This window comes from Akebia trifoliata, chromosome 14 (genome assembly GCF_017979445.1).
Source record: "Akebia trifoliata isolate Shusen 1 chromosome 14, ASM1797944v1, whole genome shotgun sequence".
In the NCBI taxonomy this organism is placed as follows: Eukaryota; Viridiplantae; Streptophyta; class Magnoliopsida; order Ranunculales; family Lardizabalaceae; genus Akebia; species Akebia trifoliata.
The window spans coordinates 32,303,436-32,329,327 of NC_141388.1; the positions used below are offsets into that span (position 1 = coordinate 32,303,436).

A 25,892-nucleotide genomic window follows, 5' to 3' on the forward strand; every position below is an offset into this window, starting at 1 on the left:
AAAATTAATACAAGTTCAAGTTCCTAATACAAGTTGGTTTCTCAAAAAAAATAAAATGCAGAGAATTGAAAATTTCTGATCTTCTTGGTGATAGAACCAATGTAGTGGATAAAAATTCCACGTGTCGCCTTCCGTCAATTTCCGTCGACTTCCGTCAAGTCCTTCACCTGAACAGAACAAAATTATTCAAATCAGAATACTAAGAAAAAAAAAACCAATATGACCATTACAATGTCCATGATGTCAGAAACTTGTCCAGCAAAAATCAGCAGAAAATGTTGCCACGTCACCGCGGCGCACCAAGGGACAACCGCGGCGCGGTAAAATTTTGATGAAAATCGATTTTTCAAATTGGAAATGGTTTCTGATATCCTGAGGATTGTAATGAAATTTTTTTCAATTTTTTTTCTGTTCGTTTGGCTTCTGTTTCAAGCAAAACACATTCGGTTCTGTTTCGGAAACTATTTCGGATACTTTCCGAATTGAAGAATGAATCAACTCGCTGTCCCCGGCAGCGGCGCCATTTTGATCGGTTGTAATGCTTGCAAAAGAGATGCAGAGATTAAGATTAAGAAATGGACTTTGGGTAAGTCGAATTCGTTCCACAGGGACAACGAAGATTCAAATATTCATTCGATTAGAAACCAAAACAAAGCTTTGAAAACAGATTGATTTAAAAACAAAACAGATTTGTTGCACAAATAAGATGGAAATAAACTTGCAATTCTATTTAAAACAGAAACTAGAGGTTGAAGATAAAAGAAAGGGAGATTAGAGAGTTCAATGTAGCCTTCACAAACCATCCATAATGTAAATTAAATTTGAATCTAACTCAATCCATGTAGCAAGTCATTGCTCATGGATCGGAAAGTGGAGCCGTTTAATCATTGAATGTAACTAAGGATCATTCATGAAATACTGATTTAATTAAGATTGCTTAACCTATATTTCAATTCTTCACAGAGCATAGCCATTCTTGAACTTATCTAAGTAATGGCTATCAAAGCTTGAATCATAAACATAAGCTAAGGAATCTAATCAAAGGAGAATTTATAGAATGATTAACAAGACAAGCAAAAATAATGAATTTAAACTACATTAAATGGATGGACTTGCTCTGGCATTATTGAACTCTCTAAGGAGATTCTAGCCACTCATTGCAAGGGTTATAGTTGCAACAATACTAAAAAGCAAAGAGAAGATGGGAGAAGAAGATGAAGATGCAACTTGATTCCTTTCTTGATAATCTCTCAAAAGAGTTACAATAGAGCCAATGGCTTACTCTTGATGTTCTCACTACACTCAAGATCTCACCAAAAGGAAAAATTACAGAAAATTAAAAGAAGAAAAAAATCAAAACTTATGGAACAAGAGAAGAAGAGAAGAGCCCCCAATTTATAACATTTGTATTCGGGTAATCGGGTCAACTTCTCGGATGATTTGCTTCGAACTACCCATTCAGTTACAACCACCGAAGCTTCTGTAAAAATCTCGAAACCAAATTCCTCGAAATGACCGCGGCGCGGTCATGCCTAGCCGCGGCGCGGTGACGTGGCGCCCAAATCGACCGAGATTTTTCTGGAAACTTCCCTTCGACTCGTGTATTGTAACCGTAATTGTTTCGCGATTTGTTGGCTTCCACGTGCGCTACAATTAACACTAATATATCATTAGCTTTATTAATTTGGATAAATAAAATAATTTTGCAATTATTTAAAGGAACTAACATTTATGCAATGGTAATCTTAATGCAATTACGGTCCCAAAATCGAATAATTGGGACCTTATCACCTGCCCTGGCTCATCCGCCCCCCTAGTCAGACATAAGTCGATTTGGACACCCCGTTATCAAACTTTTTATTTTTATATTTATGAAATCTATAAAACCTGACTTTTACTACATGTGTCTCAAATAATTTAACATTTACAATAAGTATAAACTTGTAGCCTTTGCGAAAACTATTAATATTATTTCCATAAAAAAAAACTAACTATTAATCTATAGGATCAATGTGCTCATTTCTACACTCATCATTAAGACTCCAAGACAAGTAGATGCAAAAATGGTGTGTTTACAACTTTATCTTTAGTTGAATTCTGCTTTCCTTTAGATGAAATGACTTCCCAATCTATCTCATTGGAAATCTCACTCAATTGAGTAAAAATAGGAGATACCAATGCGCATCTCTATTCACAACGGAATTTGCTATTTGAAGTGGTTTAGGAGTCGTAATTGAATTACAACCAATTTGCGATTTTTTAGAAACCACATGATCTTGCCTTCAATCTCCATCTCATCAAGTTTTCCTGTTTGATCGGCTAGTTCATCATCACCCCCACTCTCTGCAACATCCATGTCACCTTCTTGACCTTTGTTTGTTTGAACCGGAACAATTTCCATTCCACCCCTGGACAACAGTTTGTGCATTAAAGGACTCAATTCCATCTTCTAGATCTGTTTCCTACGGACATTGCTCCACCAAGTGTTCGAAAGTATTACAGGTTTTACAAGATCGTGGTTTCCATTCATAAAATTTTTTTTTGACTAAAAGTTCTACCGTCCTCCCGATCCATAGTTACTGATAATGGAAATGAGCATAGTGGATCAATTTCCACACAAATCCTAGTCTCGAGGGATTTGCTGTTGCCTCATCCAAGTGTAAAGGAGACCCAATCACACTCCCAATTTACCAAAGCTCTCAGCAGATTAGAAATTGTAAAATACATTTTGGGAGCCTTGCTAATCCAAAAATGAATTGTAACTAACATCCCCTTATCTAGCTTCACATCAATACTCCATTTTCTCAATATTAATGGCCTACTCCATATGGCTGAATTTAGAACCATATTGCAATCCTCAGAATTGCTGAAATTAAACAGAAAGAACCCATCTTCTAAGGAAAGGATATCAAAATTCCCTTCTTTCTTCCACATTCTCTTAATTGCAATTTTCAGACCTTGAAAATAAGGTCTTTTACTAAGCGTGTTTGGTAACATTTCTGAAGTCTGAATGGAGGTGATCCACCTTTAAAATTCAAAATTTAGAAGCTTTATTTCTGTTTGTTTTGGTTTAAATTTCAGACTTTAGAATCAAAATTCAGAAGTTTTGAACCAACGATGGAGAGATGCTAGACGAAACTTCTGAAATCTAATTTTTTTATTCCTAAAATACCCTCTTCAAAACCCTGATTTCTATCACTTATCCTTTCTTATACGGACCTTAAAACCCTCATTTTTAACTTTTTCTACCTCTTCTTCCTCTACAACTGTCTTGTCAAGTCTCTCCCCTTTCTCTTGTTTCGTGTTCGAAAACCCTATATTTTTATACAATTCCTAAAATCCTATATATTCAACTAGAAAATGAATGATTATTTATTGTTTGAGTATTACCTTGTTGGAATATAATTTTTCAAGTATGAATTCAAATTGAAAACAATACTTTTGAGATATTTGATGCGTTAGAAATCGAAATTAAATGTGTGGATGGTTTCATTATGTATAACATGTTATGTTTTTTAGTTAACAATTTATTAGAATTACAAAAGGGTATTATTGTCAAAATGGCCACTATGTTTTAAAATTCTATTTCTAATTAGAAGTTTTTAAAAATGATAAACAAATAACTTTTCTAAAATAAAATTTCAGATTTTAGATTTCAAATTTCAGAAAATAGATTTCAGACTTCAGACTACAGACTTCAGAAGTGTTATCAAACATAGCTTAAGTAAATATCCAACCAAAGAAGAACCAGAATCTGTACGAAAAAGGTTCTTCCATTGAAACCCAAAAGAAGATGTAGACATGGTAGAAAACTACTAAGGAGGAGATAAAGAGAATACACAAGAAGAAGAGAAAATAAGAGAGGAAATTAATGATCCTCCCCAATCTTTCCTAAAGTCCCTTACCTCCAAAATTAGGGGGCAGTTCCCCAAGGACATTGAGGTTCTGAGATGTTGATCCAAAAAGTTGAGCCACACCAAGCAACCTCTACAGATTTTCTCTCTCTTTAAAGAATCATAATTTCCCACCCTAGAATTGCCTCCCCCTTCTATTATATTTTTTAAAACTTCCTAATTCTACTCATATGAAAAATAATTTTCTTTCAACACAACTATAAATCAAATGAGATCACTTTCGGGATGATTTTTTTGTATGAGGACATCATCTCCTCACAATGAAGATAATTATCTCAAAAGATTAGGTTACATTGACATTTCTACCTTTATAAAAAGCAGATTACAAATTGAAAATTAAGGAGGTTTTTTTATCACTAATTTGAACTCCACATTTGATAGGGTTAGAAGTTTTAGAAGTAGGATTCAAAAAGGAATAAGCAACCTTACCCAACTCTTGGAATAGAGGATATATTCTAATTAGAACTCAATAAATAGGAATATTTAGATATGAAGAGAGCACTCTTAGTACATTTTTTCTTTTTTTATGAGAGTAGCATATTCCATTTTAAAGGAGTACCGTCTAAACACTCCAACTTGTGATATAGTTTGAGAAGATTTTTTCGACAAAATTCAGTCCTATTAGATAATCTTAATCATTTAACCATTTGTATCCCCTTGGAACAACTAGAAATAAGGGCATGTTGATTGCAAGGCAAATCCTAGAAAAATCATTTGCCAGGAAAATTTGCTATTTTACCTTTTTTTTAGGGTGGAAAATGATTTGCTCAACAGATGAGAATTTCCCTTCAAATGGGCAGATCATTTTCTCATCACCATCATGTAGGAAAATCAAATTCCAACCTATGGAGAAAGTATGTTGGTGAATGACCAAGAAAATGTGCAAAAATTATCAATAAAAAATGGAATATTTAATTAATAAAAAATAAATATTTTTGTAAAGAAATCAGTAAAAAAAAAAAAAAAATCTAATAAAATCTACAATTGGCCAAGAACACGTGTAAAAACTAACAACCAAAAATCGAAACATATATAATTAATAAATGTAATTGTAATTAAATATTTAAGTAAAAATTAATCAAAAATAAAAACACAAAATATACCTAGCCAAGAAAGTGAATAAAAGTTATCAACCAAAAAGATTCTATAACTATATTAATAATAAAACAGTACAATAAATCTCAGAAAAATTTATGATTGGCCAAGAAAATGTGAAAAAGTTATAAAGCAAAAAATCTAAATATATCATTTTTATAATTAATTATGATCAAATTATTTAAATAAAATAGTAAATTTTACCATAAGTTAAAAAGAATGGTGAGTTGGGCATTGCATAAAAGTTTTTAAGGATTAAAATTACTTATTTAAGTAAAATAAATAAAATAGTAAAAAATCATTACCATTAAAACAAAAAAAATTAAAATTAGTAAGTTGTTCACATGAAGACACTTTCAACTGATTATAGAATGTTGTTTGGTTTATATATATTATCACCATGACACATATTTTGTGTTATTTATTGGTACCCTCAATATTTTTCAGTTAAATTAATCATTTTCATTGTATTTTAGTAAATAAATTATTGACAATTTTTCACAAAAATGTCATACATTTTTATTGGTTTTATTATAATTTATATAGTAATTGAGAGAATTGTCTTTAAATAATATTTCTTTACATGATTTTCCATGGAGCATTCAAACACGAGCACATGATTTTATGAGAAATGATTTTCTGTTTGAAAAAAAGATTTTACAAAGGATCTTTTGGAGATATTTTTAAGAAAATACCTGAAATACCCTTATAACAACTTTACAAAGTGTTTGATAAAAAAATATAGGGAGTCAAATGAAAATCTTGACCAATTTATTTAGTTATTAATATTTCTATGAAAAATAAAAAATAAAAAATATATTTATTAAAAATTAAATTCAATGTAATTTTATTTGACTCCTTTGTATTTTAATTATTTGAAATTATTTATATATTTTAATAAATCTAATATACATAAACCAAATCAGTTTGATGATGATCATACTCATCTCCATCATCATCATTGGTGTAATCATCATCATCTTTGTGATTTAAAGATTACTAATTTTGGTTAGAGAAACAAGGTTTTTTTTTAATTGATCTATAAGAGATGACCATAGTTAAGGGGCATGCCATTAATAATAAAACATAGGAGTAGCTCAAATATTCTGAAATAAATATGTTTCTTTAAACTTTAAAAATCATTGAAAGGGTAATTATGGTATTTTCTCTTCAAAAATCCATTTTGACTAATATTTGATAAATTGGGTACTAAAGAGTCCATATTTTCTTAGAAGGGAAGTTTTGGTACATATTTTCAAAAATAGGTCTTCGCGGTCATTGTCCCAAAAATAAAACAACCATAGAGCTATCTCATTTGAGTAGATATTGATCAAGAGCTATCCATACCAATAAGAATATGAAAGGTTTGTAGGATTTAGACTAGATAACAAAAAATCATTTTTTACTATGATCAAATATCTCTTATCCGATTGATTAGAATAAAATGGAAGTCCACAGGGGTCGATGATTAGGATCACTTGATTGAGGTCAATATCTTGGAAACTGATGATTGTTATGTTGCATGTGGATCAATTAAAACAAAATTGTCAGTGACTTTAGTAGGTCAAGATGTTACCAAACAAAGCTAGAATTCAAAGTCACTTGAAATGGAAAAAAAAACTATTTATTTGAAGATTACAAGCACAGCAGGACTTACCAAATATATAAGATTTTGTATTTCTCAAGGAATTAACGGCTTGACTTGTCAGAATCTTATTTGAACCAAATCAAATATTTTTCTATGTTTGAATTTAATGAACAAAGATCTCTAGTGAGTTAAAGAGTATTGATTTTGGAAACGGTGCAACATGGGATTCTAAAATCTTGTATACCTGTCAATCCCACTTTTAGTGTTTAGATAATATATTTGTATCCGAATGATCCAAACTCGGTTACCTAACTTTGGGTCGGGTTAACCATGTCTTCCATGTTTTTGTTATAACCATTTCTTAAATTTGTTATATGTTTTTGTGGTTTAAATTTTAATCATTAAGTCACTCTAATTATATTTGTAGCAATTTTTTTTACATACGATGAAGTGGTAACTATGGGTCTGGATTAGGAAGATTCCAACTTAGTTAAGTTGGTAAAGGCTTGAGGAGTGTTTATTCCACGACCAAAGTTCAAATTCCGTTGAACCCACCTTCACCTCTGCTGACCATTGACCCCTTGCTTGCCTAGCAAATATATATATATATATATATATATATATATATATATATAGATATGGGTACTCTGGGTCCATAGTCCATAGTTTAGAACATCGATCCCTTTGGTTCGGTCTAGGTGTTGTAGTATTCTACCGAAACTCAACCCATGGGTACTTTAGCTTAATAAAAACCCATTAAGGAAAGAGTCATGATAATATGACTCGTCAGGTGGTATACTAAATCGACTCTCAAATATGGACAAGTTCGGGAATTATAGATCTGTATGCCTTGAGATACAAAGTGCCCTCGGGATACACTTTTTTTAATGGGAAGTGCAGTCATGTATCCCGAGGCGTACAAATCTACGATTCCCGGACTAGTTACGTCAGAGATTGAGTATGCCATCTAGCTAGTCATGTTATCACGGCTCTTAAGGAAATCCTTCAATAAAAAGTAAGTAGCCTCCCCCCCACAAACTGGTATAAGATGCAATGAATCAGTTTGAGAAGATATATGACGGGTTGGATATTTATTGTGCAAAATGGAGCCGACCCAATGATACTCTTTGCCATAAATTGGCTGATCACCTGGTATGGGCCAAAAAAATAATATAAAAATAAAAATCTTAAGGTATCGATCGTGATGCAAGAATAATATGACTATGAGCACTAATTTAAAGATTGGGATGAATCATCTATTGCAACATTCTCTCATTCATCATAAAATCTCTATATGATTTTTCTTGATCTCAATCAAGCAAATTACTCGAAGAAGATTTTGCTCAACAAGTTCTATTCAATTGAATATGATCGTGAATTCACCCTTAATACTTAAAATTCTTATTTTGATTGAGAGAGACATTAGAAATTGATTAATTAGTTCCTTTGCACCTACTCCTTGAAGCACAATACAAACTCTTATTATTAGGGTCGAACAAACTACAAAGCAATGTAAAAAAAAAAACATAAAAATAAAAGAAGACAAATAAACAATATTTATCTTCTATAATTAAAATATAAATAAAAGAAATCCTAGATTGACCCTTAATATTAACAATAAACATCAATTTAAAGAACGCATAAAAAATGAAAAATCAGAGCTTCAAGGTTAAATCAAGCTCCTCTCCCTCCCTTTGATGAGTTTTAAAACTACCACCTCCCCATGGATGACTACCAACACCAGCAACTACACTAGAATCTGTAGCACTTGGGGCAACCCCTAATGTACAAACCATAGCACCACCATTATCGGACCGAGTCACTCGTGGTCCATGGAAGTCTCTATCGCCAGCACGATAATCTTCTATCCTCACCCTCTCGATAACAGGCTGTGGGCTAATAATACTTGGTATGGACCATGCGCCATGACCATATCGAGCCCTGGCTAGGGACCATGGGTAATAGGGCTTATGAATTGATGGGTGCACCTGAATTCCAAGAGATCTGTTGAATAATCCATGAAGAGGAAGACTACCCATACCAGAATATGGGTGTGTGTAGCTGTAGGGTTGCCCAAGAGCCATTGTACCCACCTCTTGTCCTCTTTTCACTAAGCTTCGCTCGCGCTTATGAGCATTTTGATGCCCACCCAAAGCTTGTGAACTATAAAATTTCCTTTTACAATAGTTACAATAAAAGACTTTAGGCTCCGGCTGTTTAATCATCACAGATTTTGTCGACGAGGCCGAAGGTTTAGAAGATGCTAAGTTGGTTTCGAGCTTTGGCTTGAAATCGAAGTTATTATTCGAGAGCTTGAGATCAAGTGCAACATCGAATTTAGTCATTAATCGATCTGGTTCTTCTTCTTCTTGGGTTGCTTTGCATGCTGAGATGCTTGAGTTTGCTGATCCTTGTGCTTCTATGGCAGACATTGTGATTGATTTGTGAGTTTGAAAGAGAGGAAGATTATTACTTATTGAAGAGAAATCAATTCTGTATCTTCTCAGTATAGAAGGATATCCTTTTGTGTAGTTATTGCATGGAATTATAATAGATTCTTGAGTAGGACCAGTAATACAAGAAGGATATAAGAATATAAAGGAAAGTTAATTACGCACACATGGGTTTTTATTGTTCGAGCTGGACCTTGAGCTTGCCTTTTATTTCACATGGGTTTTTATTTTTATTTTTGAGATTTTAAAGACACCCCTTCACGTTTTGGTTAGTATTTAGATATCTCCCTCGTTTTCAAACTGATGACTCATAGCTTGATCCTGGTCTTCTCTCAGAGACTAATAAAATGACCTAAATGCCTCCATTTTCAACCTTATGGCCCTACCCCACCTCACCCCCACCCACAAGAAAAAAAAAAAAATTGAAAAAGCATTAAGGTAAAATATTTTACCCACGTTTTCAACCTTAAGAGTACAAGTTAGGACTTTTATGAAAGCTGGAAACGATTGATTTTAATTGGGAAGAATAATCAAGGGTTTCTGGCAAGATGCTGGGAATATATATAATGCGTTACAGATGAGATCGAACAGTTAAAAAATAAAATAAAATTACACTATAGGATGAAGAATTTGAAGAAGAAATGTTTTGAGGGAGAAAAAACCAGGGCTTCTGGCTAAACGTTAAAGATGAGGGCATTTAGGTAGTTTTCTTATTAGTCTCTCAAAGTAGACCCAGGTCAAGGGTTACATCTTTAGTTTGACAAGATTAGGGGCATGTCAAATATTTACATAAACTGGAACGGATATTTCTAAATTATCTTTTTATTTTTATACCATTTATCTATCATCCATCATATACCATCAAATGTTACTATAACAAAGCAAGTCTTCATGGAGTGTGGATTAAGATTTAAGTCGGTTTGTTCCATTATTATTCATATAACATATAGTATGTTGTGTATGTACTCGTACTTCTAAAAGTGGAGTCCTAGTTTGATGGGAGATCTTTGCTTCAAAACGATGTGAGAAGACTTCATGAAGCAATGCGTTTATACTAAAAGATACAAGGAACTTAAAACTTTATAATAGGAATTTGGTGGAAAATGCCATAAAGAACTTGATATTACACTGAAACATACTGTCATGCGAATACATGTTAGTCCATCTGAATATCCATTTATCCGAGTTTAATATGTTAAATTCACAATAAGATTTATGTATAACCCAAAATTAACTTTTTTTTGTTCCCATCATCTTCACAATGAGGTATATATATCCGACTCGGATATCTACTTGAAATTTTGGTACAAGTCGGATATAGACATCTTTTAAAAATTGGATATGGATATCCTTAGCAAAAGTGGGTAACACATTGGATTGCTAGATATAGAGTTGGAGAAGGATACAGATAATATTAGTAAAATATATATTTGAAATAAAATAATAGGAGCAATTACACCAAATTATTACAATTTATACCAATATTACTAGAAAATACTAAAAATTATAAATTATAAAAATAAAAAATAATTAATACCAATATTACTAGAAAATATTAGAAGTTATACATTCTTCAAAAATATAATAATTGCAAAAAATTATAAAATTTTAAGAATGATTAAATGTTCTTATAGGAACTTTCATTTGACGATAATGATAATATTTTATTTGCATTTGAGGCATTCCAATTGTATCTATAAACGTTATTCGTTAATTCTCTTTCGTTTGTTTGATTCAAAGCTTTTCTTACCAATGAGCAAGTCTCAATTTTTTCTTGATTTTGTTTGACCCGAAGTTTTTCTTGCTCAAGAGCAAGCCTTTCTTACTCTTGAATATATGTTTTTTCATATATTTCTATTTTTGATCTCTTCATTCTAGAGTTTCTTTTCTCCCTTCATTTCCTTAGTAACATAGCAACGGAGGAATTTGTATGTTTATTTCTACGATCTTTGTTATTCATTTTATTTAGAAGATCTTTTTCAGTCTTCCTTCCCAGTAGTTTCTCTAAGTCCACAAAGTTAGCATGTGGGACATCATCTTCCCTAGGATCCATCAAAGTCCTTGTAATAGAAGGAGATGAGGTAACAGGGGAAGAAATTGCACCTCAATACTTTTTTGTCTATCTTTTCTTTTGACAATCTTCCAACCACTTTGGTTGGTACCTCAATATATTCCAACAATGCTCAAATTAAAATAAGGGTTTACCTTTATAAAATTCTTAAAGCATTTACAATCTCCAAAAAAAAAAAAAAAAAAAAAGAAAAAAAACCCTCAAATAAATAATATATAATATATATATATATACACACATATACATACAAAAAATAATATTGATAAATTTAAATATTAAAATATTTTAAAATATATTATTTCGCTCAATTATGCCACTTTGATGTCTCGATTCAATCTTTGCATAAGATCTACAAAATTTATTTATTTTTAATTGGTAAGTAGGGGCTAGTTGTAAGTAGTTGAATCTGTTAAAGAAATTTGACTTCGATTTGAGTGAAGCGTCTTATATTTGTGGAAGTAATCACACACTCGTGACCAATAACTCTTGTATTTTTGCTCATTCCCTTGTACTACATCCAAACTAATGTCCAGTCATACTAACAAAGTAGAAGGTCCTTTTCTGTGATAAAATTATCTCCTCAAGATTTTTTGGTGTTGGATTTCGGTTAAGTGAAAAATTGAGATGATTGACCAGTAAATTGAGTGGGGAATTGGGTCGCTTGATTGGGAAGTTGCATTGAAAATCAATCGTCTTCGTTTGAATTGTAATAAGTGTAAGTATTGCTTGGGGAGTTGGTATAATAAATATTTCTTTCAGAATCCATCTTGTACAAGAATCTGTTTTTAGAAAGTGAAGAGATTGTGTGAAAAAAAAAATCAAAGTTTAGTTTGATTTTTAAAGAAAAAAATGGTTGTAGCCGTTTTTCAAATGTCAAATAATTCAAAATTTTTTAAAAATTTATTTTATAGCTGTTGTACAAGTCTAAATTTTAAGCTTTCTAATAAAATATTAGTTTTTTTTTAGTGATGTACACTCCTGGGTGAAATGACTCACGCTATTTCCCAAATGGGATATCAAGAGTCTGTTGGAGATGTAAACTTTATCTTTTATTCAATAAATTAAAAGAATCAGGATTTTTGGATTTGATTTTTTTCACTCGGTCTGTACTTGGCTATGTGGCAAGGGCACAAAACCATAGATCATTTTACTCGAGATACACAATGAAAAAGATTCTGTACCCTTGCCAGGTCAACCGAGTACTGATGAAGTGAAAATATTAGAGTCCGAAAATCATTAGCCAAATTAAAAGCATATTAATCTAAGTAAAAGTAAATAATGATAATGTAACAACAACAAAAAAATATGATTTTGTAAATATTATGGAGTACTTACTATTCCAATAATTTCAAGATTTCTCATCCATGAGTCATTAAACAACTTGGTTGAATTTCTAATCTAACTTGATAAATTGGTTTGGATGAATTTTAGTGCCTTATTAAGTCAAAATAGATTCAATGAAACATAGCAATGGATCCCACTCGAATTACAATTTTGCGGGGTATAAAGATTGAGACAAAGGTGTGGGGTTCACAAAATCCCACTTTATTGTCTTTCCTTTTATCCCATCTTCAACTTTATTATCTTTCCTTTCCTCCCCCTTTTCAATAATACAACTCTAACTTTACTATATATCTTTAATTTTTTTATCCCTTTAACCCATTAAGGATGGCACATGCAACCTCTTCTTGTATATATGTATATTCAAGTCTCGGATTTGGGGACCCACAACCTGACCCTCGACCCGAAACCAATGATAAGATGAAATATAATCCATGTACATCTAGGAGTCGGCTCACAAGATCGATTTGACCAAACAATCCAATTCACCAACTCACTCAAGTACTTTCAAATGAGGATGAAATAACCTTTCTTTAATCAGGATTCAATTTACATTAGAATGCTATGACCTTCTACTCATTATATGAGCAAGTGCCAACTAGCTTAGTCAATAAAGTCTTTGGGTGATGATACTAGAGATTTGGATTTGAATCTATCTGACAACATCAAGTTATTGAGTTCATTAAAAACAGGCTTATGTATCGATCACAAAAAACACAAAAACTTATACTCTTCAGAACGTTGAAATAGTTTCTAATAGAAAATTTGAAATTTATTTACAAGTTTTGGAAGATCAAAACTTTACACCAAACTAGATTAACAAATCTGAATTTGAGTTGCTACAACGGCGTTGCAATGGTTAGACGTTTAGATACGGTTAGTTTAGTTGAATTTAAAAAAAAAAAAAAAAAAAAAAAAACCAACATAAGTGTTGGATAGAGGGTCAATTTAAAAAAAAAAAAACAAAATCTTATAGGGTCAATTTTCTAAGAAGGAGACTTCATTGAACTTCATGAGAAAAATTGTACATTATTTGAAAAGTTTTGATAAAACTAGGGTTTGGGCATTTGTTACAACAATAAAACAATTCTCAAGCACTCACTTTAAATAATCCTCATTAAGAATGCCGAGCTTTGAAATTTTGATCTACGGCTTTTCGAGGGTCTTGTGGGTCAGATTAGGTATTAATCCCAAGGATTAGAATCCAAATAAATTAGAATGAGGGTGTTCTTGTTAGATTTACAACTATTTTCCAAACAAAGAATATTGACATTGTAATATAAGCTCAAACTAGATTCAAAATTATAATTAATCTCTTCCATTAAAAGAAAGCAAGTACACTGTGCCATCATCGACCACCTTTGAAAATGTTAAACATCATGAGCGTAAGTTCTCTTGAAGTTTTAGAATGAAAAGTGCCATATTGCACTCTCTAAATGAGTCTCCTATTGAAGTATGGATCAAAACAATTAGGCTTGGTCCAAATGTGTGTGTTTTTGGGTCTGTCTAAGGTAATTTGAGTTGGGTTTATAATTGATATAAGTGGTCCACTTATGTGGTGCTTCTAAAAGGAGTTTTGATTTTCTTTTGGTTGTAAGTTTAACTCTAAGTCTAAGCCTTTTTTGAAAAAGAGTATAGATAAAGAAAGAAAACGTAGAGAGGAAAGATTGAGATTTAGAAGAAGATGAAGCTAAGTGATCAAGATGACTCGTGTATCGACTTGCCCCATTTTCTTCATAGTAAATTGAGTTCCAACGATTATACCTTGGTGGACATAGTCTTTGGATGTACCCTGTAAAATCTCGTATTGTGGGTATTGTGTTCTTATTCTTTATTTGTGTGGTTGTTTATCTTCTTTGCATTTGGTTGATGTATGTGGCTCATATTGAGTAGAACACGTATATAAAGAATGCAGGCAGATGCCGACATGGAGAGAGGAGAGTTTTGAGCTCGGAACGCATAACGTATCGAATGACGGTATCTCTTAAAAATATATATTTGCCAATGATGAAATTTGTAGGTTGGGGGTACGGGGGCAACGCTCCTGCGGTATGGTACAGGGGTATTATTAGAATTTTCTAATACCTATTATATGACTAGGGTTTATTATAAACTTTTATGAAGTAACCCTAATTTGACATATAGTGAAAATTTAGTTTCTCTAGTTTTGTGGATGTAGACACATCGTTGAATCACGTTAAATCTATGTGTTTATTTTTATTTATTTCTTATTTTTCTCTTTCGTATTATTCATCAAAATTGCCGCATGTAGCACAATACATTTGCTACAATTAGTTGGGTTTATCTTTCATTTCCATTATCAAACAAGATCTTGGAAGGTATAGCATACAAGGTATTTGGTTAAATATCCAATATGTGTTTGATCAAATTATTAAGTGAGCTTCATAAAAGTGTTCACATACACAACAAGTGGTATCAGAACTTAAGTTATTTAGGGGATTTGCAATGGTAGAAAATGATACAGCGATGATCGAAAGTTTCAGTGGGTGAAGTTTGAGGTGAAGCCATTTGATGGAAAGCCAAACTTTACATTGGGGCAAAGAAAGATGAAAAAAATTCTTTTCCAACAAGGGCTTCATAATTGCATTTGAGGCATTGAAATGAAGTCAGAGAGCATGTCCAATAAGATATTGGAGGAGTTGGATTTGAAGGCTCTTAGTTCCATTGAGGTCCATGTATCCGATGGAGTTATGTATAATGTCTTAGAAAAAAAGATCGCAAAGAGAACATGGGATAACCTTGAGAAACTTTACATGGGAAAGACTTTGTCCAACAAATTATTTTTTAAGGACCAACTCTATGGCTTAAGGATGGAGAAGGGACAAGACATCATGGAGTAGTTGAACATGTTCAATCAGTGTTTGAATGATTTGTTGAAGGTAGAAGTGAAGTTTGAAGAAGAAGACAAAACATTACTTTTGTTGAAATCACCTCCTAATTCCTTCAAACACTTTTGGACTATTCTCATGTTTGGTAAAGAGACTCTCAAATTTAAGAAGGTGTTTCAAGATCTTATCTCTCATGTGACTATGAACAAGTCAAGTGAGAAAGAAGCTCAAGGGGAATGAGTCATTACAAAGGGTTTTAGTGAACGAGACCGAACAAAGGAAAAAGACAAATATGAAAGGAAGAATTCTAGATCCAAATCTAAAAGTAAGAATAAAGTGAAGTGTTACTATTGTGGGAATAAGAGACATTACAAAAAAGGTTATAGAAAGTACAAAATGGAGATAAAAGAAGGGAAGAAAGCCTAGTCAAGCTCTACATTAAATATAACATTGGATAATGATGGAGTTCTCTTAGCAGCATCTTCAGGTAATCTCACCATCGACTCTTGGATTTTAGATTCTATGTTTACTTTTCATATGTGTTCCAATTGTGACTGGTTTAACTCCTAGGAAACTCATGACAATGAAAATGTTCTAATGGGTAACGATGTGGTATGCAAAGTCATTAGAACAGATACTGTGAAGATAAGAATGTGTGATGGGGTGGTTGGAACGTTGGGTAGCATGAGGCATGTGCCAACACTCAAGAAGAATTTAATATCATTGGGCATACTTGACTGAAATAGGTATTCTTTTTAGACAAAGGATGAAATACTCATGGTTTCTAAGGGAGTCGTGGTTATAATGAGAGGTATAAAACTTGTAAATAATATCTACAAGCTTTCGAGGAACACAATTCTAGGTTGAATTACAATATTCACGGAGGAAAAAATTAGAAAGAATAAACTCAACTTTGACACTTAAGACTTGGTCATATGAGTGAAAGAACAATGCAAGAGTTACACCAACGATAATTATTGAAGGTTGTTAAGCATGTAAGCTAGAATTTTGCAAGTTTTGTGTGATGTGGTAGAAAAATAAGGTGTCATTCAAGGTTGCAAATAAAGGAATCAAGAGTAAAAGATTGCTAAACTACATTTATTTTGATGTGTGGGGTCTGCACCTACTAAATCAAAAGGTGGAGTTTGCTACTTCGTCACTTTCATGGATGATTTTTCAAGAAAAGTTTGGGTATACTTTATGAAGGAGAAATTCAATGTCTTTGCCAAGTTTGTGAAATGGAAGATCGAAGTAGCAAATCAAATGGGAAAAAAATCAAATACTTGAGAAACGACAATGAGAATGAGTACAAAGATGGCAAGTTCTTGAAGTTTTGCAAATAAGAAGGTATCACAAGGAATTTCACCATAAGGATGCATAGAACTCTCATGAAAAAGGCACGGTCGAGAGGATGAATAGAGTTCTCATGGAAAGGGAGATGTATGAGGCTACATGCGGGGTTGTCCAAATTATTTTAGGCGGAATCGATTAACCATGCTTGTTATGTGGTTAATTGATCACCATCTAAGCTACTTGAATTTAAGTGTGCTAAAGAGGTATCGACAAAAAATGAAGTTGACTACTGTACATTGAAAGAGTTCGGATGCAAGGAATATATTTGCATTCCTACTGATAAGAGAAATAAGTTGCAATCAAAGTCACTCAAGTGCATCTTCCTTAGATTTGAAAATGGAGTGAATGGATTCAACCTTTGGGATTCGATAAATAAGAAGAAAATCCTTAATAGAGATGTAGTCTTTGACAAAAGTTCCATGTTTAAGGGAGACCCTTAGAAAGATAATGATAGGAAGTCAATTGTTCGTGACAAAGTAGTTGTTACCGAAAATTCCTATTAGCATGGAGAATACTAAAAAGGAAGAACCTAAAATTCAATTTGAAGAGGGTAACGCATTTAGTGGGGAAGAACAACAAGAAAGAAAGGGTTTTTGATGAGCCTTTTAACATAACAAATGGAAGGTCAAGAAGGATCATCAAACCACCTCAAAGGTTTGGATAGGAGGATGAGGTATACTTTGCACTAGTGGCAAACGAGGGAGATCACACGAAGCCGATTATAAAGGACAAGTTCGAGCATTGCTTGAACTTGCTTAATCTTATTGCTTGTTGAAATTGGAGAGCACCTCCCCACTTGAAGTACTTGGAGATGGGAGGTTTCTCATCAAGGTGGAGGTATTATAAACACGTTCAGGTTCCAATATTTTCAAAGATTGAAGACTTTTTTTGCCAAGGTGGAGATTATTGAAACATGACTCAAAACAATTAGGCATGATCCAAGTGTGTGATTTTTGGGTCAGTCCAAGGTAATTTGGGTTGGGCTTATCACTTATGTAAGTGGTCCACTTATGCGGTGCTTCTAAAGGGGTTTTGATTTTCTTTGGTTGTAAGTTTAACTTTAAATCTAAATCTTTTCTAAAGAATAAATTAGAGAAAGAAAAAACATCTAGAGAGGAGAGGTTAAGAGATTTGAGAAGATTGAGATCTAGAAAATGTGAAGCTAAGTGATAGAGGTGACTCCTTGTATCGATTTGCCCCATTTTTTATTCATAGTGAAATCGAGCTCCAATGCTCATACCTCCGTGGACGTAGTCTTTGGATGAACCACTTAAAATCTCGTGTTGTGGGTATTGTGCTATTACTATTTCTTTGTGTAGTTGTCTATCTTCTTTGCATTTGCTACTATTAGTTGGGTTTATCTATCATTTTCATTATCAAACAAGGTCTTGAAAGGTGTGGCATACAAGGTATTTGGTTAAATACCGCATAGGCGCTTGATCAAATTATTAATTGAGCTTTACAAAGGTGTTCACATACACCACATCTCCACCAATCAAGCCATTTCACCTTTTTAAGCTCTTCACTCCTTGTAATAAAGAAGGAACAATTGAATGAGAACTAACTAATTTTTTACATATAAATTTATTAAAAACTTACCAATGGATAAAGAACAAAAGTGGAAGGAATTTAATTTTTGAATTTGATTTAAAAATAAAAGAGAAGTAGAGATAATTTCCTTCCGAATTGGATCCATTTTTAAAATATGCTACCTTTTTCCTTTTTGACAACCATTCTTAAACTCTTTTTTTTTACAGTAAAATTCCCTTGTTATTTATTGATTACTTTTAGACTGAAATTATCCCAGGGTAACAATTAGAAACATGAGCCTAGGGCCATGGAAATTGATTTGAACATTTTTAGAGCCCACCAAAATAGTTATATACAATTGAAATTTTTTATTTTATTTTAAATCAGGGTTTTACCTTCAATATCGGGTACCCCCCTATTTTTAGACCCATCAGATATCGTAGACACTATGTAAATTCCATGCGACTCTTTTAAACACTAAGTGAAAAAGGGCTAAATTAGATGACCTTTGTGTCGAATTTACCCCTTTCTTCATGTAGTGAGATAATGGGCAATCCATGGTTGAAATAATTGATGAGATGGCAACTTATCTAAAAGACTTTCTTAGACAAATTTTGGGTTAGAGCTGAGCCAATACAAGGCTTTAGTTTATTCTAACTATAATAAAATTTCAGGTCCTAGTTTTGATCCAAGTCTTTCCTTTTCTCACATATCTCTCAATTAAAGGAAAATGTGAGTGACATTTTTCTTATCTTCCTCATATATTGAAAGCCCCATGTTTCTCCATTAATGGTTTCTATGTTAAAGAATATTCATTTCTTTCTCCTTGTGTATGAATCATTGATTGCCATTAAGTTTCCCTAAGAGAAACTCTTGAAAGTGGTTCCATTTGAAACAAACTCTTGCTTGTCGAAAGAAGATGAAAAAAGAAGTTTGACTTCTAACAATTTTCTTTATGTACCAAACTTTTTCTCTAATAGATAAATGAGAAGTAATCTAAATGCGCTTGTCTTCAACTTGTAACCAAAAACCTTGATTTTTCTGAGGATAAGGCCGTATTGGTGAATTGCATATTTTTTAACTCATTAAATATCTTACATGTAGGACACATTAATGGGGCCTACAGAGCAGCCGAATGCTAATTTATTTGTGTGATGATGATCTCCTTAACATGGATCATGGATGTTATATACATAAATCTGTCCATTTCAATATTCATAACCACATATATCATATGTTATTTATTTATTTATTTTTTAATATTCTCTCTGATTTAAAGATTTTATAATATACATTTTTTCTGCTATGTAAGAGAGCTTTTACAAATGAAAAATGGAAAAGAAAAAAAGAAAAATAAAATTTCAACAGAAGGGCATACACCACTTTTTGTTTTGTTTTGTTTTTCGTTTTTTATTGGGTGTCCGGACTCTTAGACTCACTAGCATGAGTGAGGCAACTGGCCTCTTAGAGCACCATATCTCGTTCCAATCCTCTAAGTACATGCAATACCCCACAAACCACAAATACCAGGTAAGCTGGGATAAATCCCTGTTGGTGGAGGCTCGAGAGAGGGGCACACGCCTCAATTACATATTTACGAGGGAGGGGAGTTCTATAACTTCCCCATAAAAGTTTTTTCTAGCTACTGAAGGCAATTCCATTAGTGATATTATAAAACGAACTTGAGGATTTAGATATTGAAGCACATTTAGAAATAATTAATGTGCCCCACAAATCAAATTGCCTTCTCTAAGGAGTCGTGCTGGAGTTACATTGAAATTGACATCGTTTCACACATTGGTATCCACATAACCTTAGATGCTTCTCACATTTATCTTGATGAAAAGCATCTATTGTTTTGGTACACACATCCACATCAGCAATGTGTGAAACGATGTCAATCTTCAGCATTTTCTAAATAGATGAGAAGTCTCCTAATTTAAAAGACCCAGCATATCCATAGGAGTGGATCCTCAGTGGTACAAGTTCCGTGTAGTGGCATTGAAGTAGTAGAGATTAACATCTTGAAAACAAGATCTTACACCTCAGCCTTGTATGGATCATTGTGTAGATCAGATTTTAAACTCTACTGCAGGGAACTCTTACCATAGAAGATCCACTCCCCATATCTGTTGTCTTCCAAGGAATCCGACTATCCAAAAGACCTTTAAATAAAATATTTCAGTTTGATTAAAAAAAGAAAATTGAATTGCACGAACACAATGTTGATATATTTTTGTGAAGGAGCAAAATTGAACTGGGTTAGCTCATTCCTCATTAATATTAGTCAATTTAATAATGATAATGACTTATATAAAGATAAGTGATATGTAAAAAACTATAAAATATACAATTATTTGTCCTAAAAATATATTTCAAACTTCACATATAAGAAACTATAAGCAAATCTTAAGAAAAAAAAGATGATGCTTAACTAAAGTTTAAACTGTGAAATTTTTTATGAGAAATTGAAAAAGACATTTAAAACATTTTTAATTTATAACTATATTAAGTATGCGTTTAGCCAAATAGAGCAGCTCAATGTTTATGCCCGAACCCATCCTAATTTGCTTTGAGTCAAAATTTTTTTCTTTTTAGCTCAAGCCCGAGTGCTCGCTAATTGTGTCAATACCTGACCCAAGGTCGGGTTGGGTTGGGTTTGGGTTTGGCCCACACAAGTTGCAGCCCTACTCATGGGAGAAGATTATCTGATTCTTTATTAAATAAGCATAATCGTCTCATTGTCACGTTCGCAACAAGCTAATTCATTCAATCTATGGTCACACATTGAATGGTTTAGAATAAATCGCAGTTAATTATGTTGCAAATAATGACTACAACGTTTTTGAGGTTTAATGCCTTTGTTAAGATTTAGCCTCACATGCACTATCAAAATTTTGTAAAAAAAAAAAATATTATTATGTATAAAACTTTCTATTTTCTTTCATGTGAGTCGTGATTTTCCATTTCTTTAATCTCATGCTAGCTTGTTTTCTAGATGGTTTTAAGGTAAAATGAAAGGAGTTTTAGCATAAAAATTTAATGGCAAAAAATGACCATTTTTTTAAATACTCAAAACAGGGCTATTTGCATATGTGTTAATTCTTTGATGATTTCATATGAATTGGAGTGGCATTAGAAAAGTTGGTGTTGCAATAAAATCTCTCTTCACAATTTCAACAAAATAATTAGAGAGCAAAGAAATAGATGAAAAGTTTGCAAGGGCATCAGTCACATTGTTTCCTTCCCTAAGTACATGGCGAATCTCCCATTGAATGTCTTTCTGGCTCTTTAAACTCGTTCCAAAAAGATGTTCTAGAGCCAATGAAAAATTTTCACCCTTCATGGCATTAACCAACAAGAACATGTTAATTTGAACTAGGGTTTGTAGGCTACTATTGATAGAGGGTATTGATTTCTCAATCATCTAAATTATTGATTTATAGACCAATTTACAACTCAGATCTCTTGTTCTTTCTTAACAGTAGCAAATAATGCCTTGGATTGGAACAAGTGGGACCTAAAACCCAGCAAAACTGGGTCTCAACATACCCCACTCATCAATGCAAACAACAAATGAAAAACAAGGAAAAGTGTGACCCCAAATTATATTTGATTTATAAACATTCACAATACTTTTACCATATGGCACAATGTGAAAAAAGTCCAAATTTGACTGACAAAGGGGTCGAATTTTTCATCGTCAATTTTTTTTTCGACGGGCCGAAACTGTGAAATTAATGAAGGATGGGAGAAATTCAACAGCTCTAAGCTGTCAAATCTGCGAATATCTTGAATTTCGACGGTCCTAGACTGTCAAAATTCAGTTTCTAAAATTTGTTGGCCTTGGTTTGTTAATTTTTTCTGTCAGAATTTTCCAATTTTCACATAGTGTGGGTCTGACCCCAGTTGGATAGGGTCTAGAAATTGTAGCTCAATAAAAAGTATACACAAGGAAAAGCACTTGCCATTCGTTGATTATTAGGGAAAGTAAAGCCACCACTTCAAAACCAAATGGAAAATATGCAATTACTGAATTTGAGGAGTTATACACATGATGGCCTGACATTAATCATGCTAAATGTAAAACCATTCCCAAAATAGCCACGCAATTGATTGACTATCTCGTATTAGAGAAAAAATAAAAACATAATAGGAAGGATCCTAATGGAAGAATAATACAACCGACTAATTGAACGGTTGAGTTGAGTAATCCAATGGGGCGTTTCTAATCACTTATCATAACCTAGATGTAAGTTTCTCGATCTCAATCAAGCAGATTACTTTAAGAAGATTTTGCACGAAACAGTGATTAGATTGGATATAGGTGATGAATTAACAAATAATAGTAAAAACCATCTTTATTTTGATTTAGAGAAACATGAATATTTTTCTAATCCCTTTATCCTTATTTCATTGAAGCACAAAATAGATTTGCAAACACACTCTTATCATTAGGGTTGAACAAACTACAAAGAATATTTTTTTATTCCTTCCTTTGGGTGAGAAGATTTGATTGTCGGAATCTATTTTTCCATATACAATCAAAAACTAGTAAATGATTTTCTCACAGGTATTTCCCAGCAATCAAATAAACTTATTATTGAAGTTCTACAACTAAAACATAAAGAAAAGAAACCCTAGATAAACACTCTTAACATTAATCATAACGATGAAAAAAAAAAAACACAATCAGAGCTTCAATGTCAAATCCAATTCCTCTTCCTCCTGGTCATGAGTTTCCAAACGATTACCTCCCCAAGGATGATCACCAATACCAGCAGCGACCGTACTTGCCACATCATTAGAAACTGTAGCACCCGGCATAACCCCTGCCGCACGAACCATAGGACGACCATCATTGAACTGAAGCACTTGTGCCCCATGCAAGACCCTATTTCCCGTACCATAATTGATAATAGGTTGTGGGTTAGTAATGCTTGGCATCGACCACGCACTGTGACACTGTGCCCTGGCTAGGGACCATGGATAATGTGGCTTATGAATTGTCGAGTGCATCTGAACTCCAAGAGGTCTATTAAACGATCCATGAAGAGGAAGACTACCCATACTAGAATATGTGTGTGGGTAGCTGTAATAAGGTTTCCCAAGAGCCATCGTACCCACCTCTTGTGCTCTTCTTACTAAGTTTCGCTCGCGTTTATGGGCATTTTGGTGCCCACCCAACGCTTGCGAACTATAGAATTTCTTCAGACAATACTTACAATAAAAGACATTAGGCTCTATTACTGTTGCAGACCCTTGTTCTAAAATGGCAGGCATTGTTGATTGAATTGTGAGTTTGGAAGACAGGAATATTATTATTTATTGACAAGATATCAATTCTATATCTTCCAAGTATGGAATGAAATCCTGTTGAGTAGTTATTATATGGCCTTATCATTTACTCTTCGATAAGGACTAATTATACAAGAAGGATACTAGAATATTTAGGAAAGCTGTGTACATTAAATGCTGGAGGTGGCCACCTTCAACTTGCCTTTTTTCCCACATGGGGTTTATTTTTGTGAATTTAGAGATAACCCTTCACGTTTTTGTGAGTATTGAAGATGCCCCTTGCATTTTCAAACTGATGACTTACCGTTGACCCTGGTCTTCTCTGAGAGGCTAATAAAATGGCCTAAATGCCATCATTTTCAACTTTTTGAAGAAAAAAGAAGCCTAGGTATTTAGCTAAAAAAACCCCTTCATCTTCGAGTTCTAGGGTTAAATATTTTTTTAGTCGTGTCTTCAACCTCAAGTACAACGTCACTTCTAGGAAGTTGAAGATGATGGATTTTGGAGAAGAAAAATCAAAAGTTTTTGGCAGGATATTGTTGAAGATGAGATTGAATAGAATGCGTTATAAACTAGCTATAGGTCTAATAAGTTAAAAAAAAAAAAAAAAAAAAAAAAAAAACTAAACTAATTTAGGGGAAGAGTTTAACTACGAAGGGTGTTGAGAGAGATAACTAGGATTTTTACTAGATGTTGAAGTTGAGGGCATTTCAGTTCATTTTTATTAGTTTGTAAGGTAGACTAAGGTCAAGTGTTATACCATCTGTTTAATAACAATAGGGGCTATCTCAAATATATACACTAGGGAGTATTTCTAATTTACCCTTTTTTTAGTACCATCATCTAACATCCATCTTATACCATGAAATGTTACCATAAAAAGTGAGAGTTTGTGGAGTGTGGATAAAGATTTTTAGCTTTGGGAGATTTGTTCCTTTATTATTCTTCAAACATATGACATATATCACGTTGTATATACTTACTAAACGTACTTCAAAAAGTGGAGTCCTAATTTGATGTGAGAACTTTGCATCAAAACGATGTCAGAAGACTTCATGAAGCAACACGTCTCTACTAAAAAGATCTATGACACTTAAAATTCCATAGCAGGAATTTGTGGAACATGCGAAGAGAATTTGATGTACACTGGAATGTTCTGTTATGGACTTTAATTGGCTCATCAACGAATGAATATATATTGGGTAGATCTTTTGATGTGCGTGTAAAAGATTTTGTTTGTAGGCACTAAAATTTTGAGGAGGCCTTTACAAATTTTATAAATAAAAATGAAGTCTCTAAAGTTATAAATGGGCTTCGCATCCAAATTGAATCCGTTAATTAGAAACGTACCTCTTACAAAATTTTGGATTTTAGACTTTTACAGATAAAACTCATGGTCCAACAAATTCAAGTGATCCACATATTAAATATTGGGCCTTACACCCAAATGAATGAGTTTGTCCCAATAACAATCCCAAAAATCCTTGAAATTAGATTTGGATAAATTTAACCTTTAAACAAACCAATCAAATCTCTTTAAGTTGGGGTACAATTGGAAAGTTAAATTATATTTAAATCTATAAATATAAGAGTCACTCTCATTTGAAGGCGAATGAGTAAAATCGCCACGATTCTTTTCACTAAATAATTTACAGGAGTCCGATTGATAAAATGGGGATGTTTTGAGAAATGGGAGTCACCACCTAGTTTAGGTCTAGGAACCACAAATAGCTCCAAATGGAGCCGGATCGATCTACGGATAAGAGAAATGGGTAAGAGGTCAGATTACGAATTTTGGAAGGTGTTAGGTACTGAACCCGTCCGATCAAGATAATCGGTTTCTACTACGATCCAAAACTATCCTATAGTCAACATACAAAGATTACAAGTCAAAATAGGGTTCAATCATCATTAATCTATATCGGATTTGCCAAACGAATCTTATGATTAAGATTATTCAATTGTTACATGATTTCTCGAATTTTACACAAAAAAAGAAGAACTTATGAAAAAGCCTGAATCTCATCCCATATTCTAGAATTCTTATGGCAATATTTACTAAATCATCTCAAATAGAAACTCATGAAAATCCTCAAAATAGGAAAATTATGAATACAAAACTGCTAGGTTCACAACTTATGAAGTTTCTAAATAAGAAATTTGAAATTTCTTAAATTAGAATTTGAAGAATATCTGATGAATTCCCAAATTAGAAGTTTATAAAAATACATTCTTCAAAATAGAAAGTTTTGAAAAAAATATAAAATTTTGAATTAGAAAATCTCAAATTTTCATGAACATGAAATTTCTAAATAAGAAAATGTAAAATGTTCTAAATTAGGAATATTTTAAAATGTTAAATTTCTAAGTTAGAAATTTATGAATATATGTTTTTCCAAA

The 25,892-nt window shown here is 32.8% G+C and overlaps 2 protein-coding genes across 2 annotated transcripts; both read right to left on the reverse strand.

Moving 5' to 3' along the window:
- Positions 1-8,181: 8,181 nt before the first annotated feature.
- On the reverse strand, positions 8,182-9,412 carry LOC147386800 (zinc finger protein 3-like). Its single transcript, XM_086423905.1, has one exon. The coding sequence runs from the start codon at positions 9,027-9,029 to the stop codon at positions 8,253-8,255; it is 777 nt and encodes a 258-aa protein (XP_086280031.1). The 5' UTR covers positions 9,030-9,412; the 3' UTR covers positions 8,182-8,252.
- Positions 9,413-22,886: 13,474 nt separating this feature from the next.
- On the reverse strand, positions 22,887-23,477 carry LOC147386801 (zinc finger protein 6-like). The gene has a single exon (XM_086424615.1). The coding sequence runs from the start codon at positions 23,475-23,477 to the stop codon at positions 22,887-22,889; it is 591 nt and encodes a 196-aa protein (XP_086280741.1).
- Between the last annotated feature and the right edge of the window lie 2,415 nt (positions 23,478-25,892).

Coding starts and splice junctions, on each gene's coding strand:
- LOC147386800 (XM_086423905.1), bottom strand. CDS start 9,029: ATGTCTGCCATAGAAGCACAAGGATCAGCAAACTCAAGCATCTCAGCA.
- LOC147386801 (XM_086424615.1), bottom strand. CDS start 23,477: ATGCCTGCCATTTTAGAACAAGGGTCTGCAACAGTAATAGAGCCTAAT.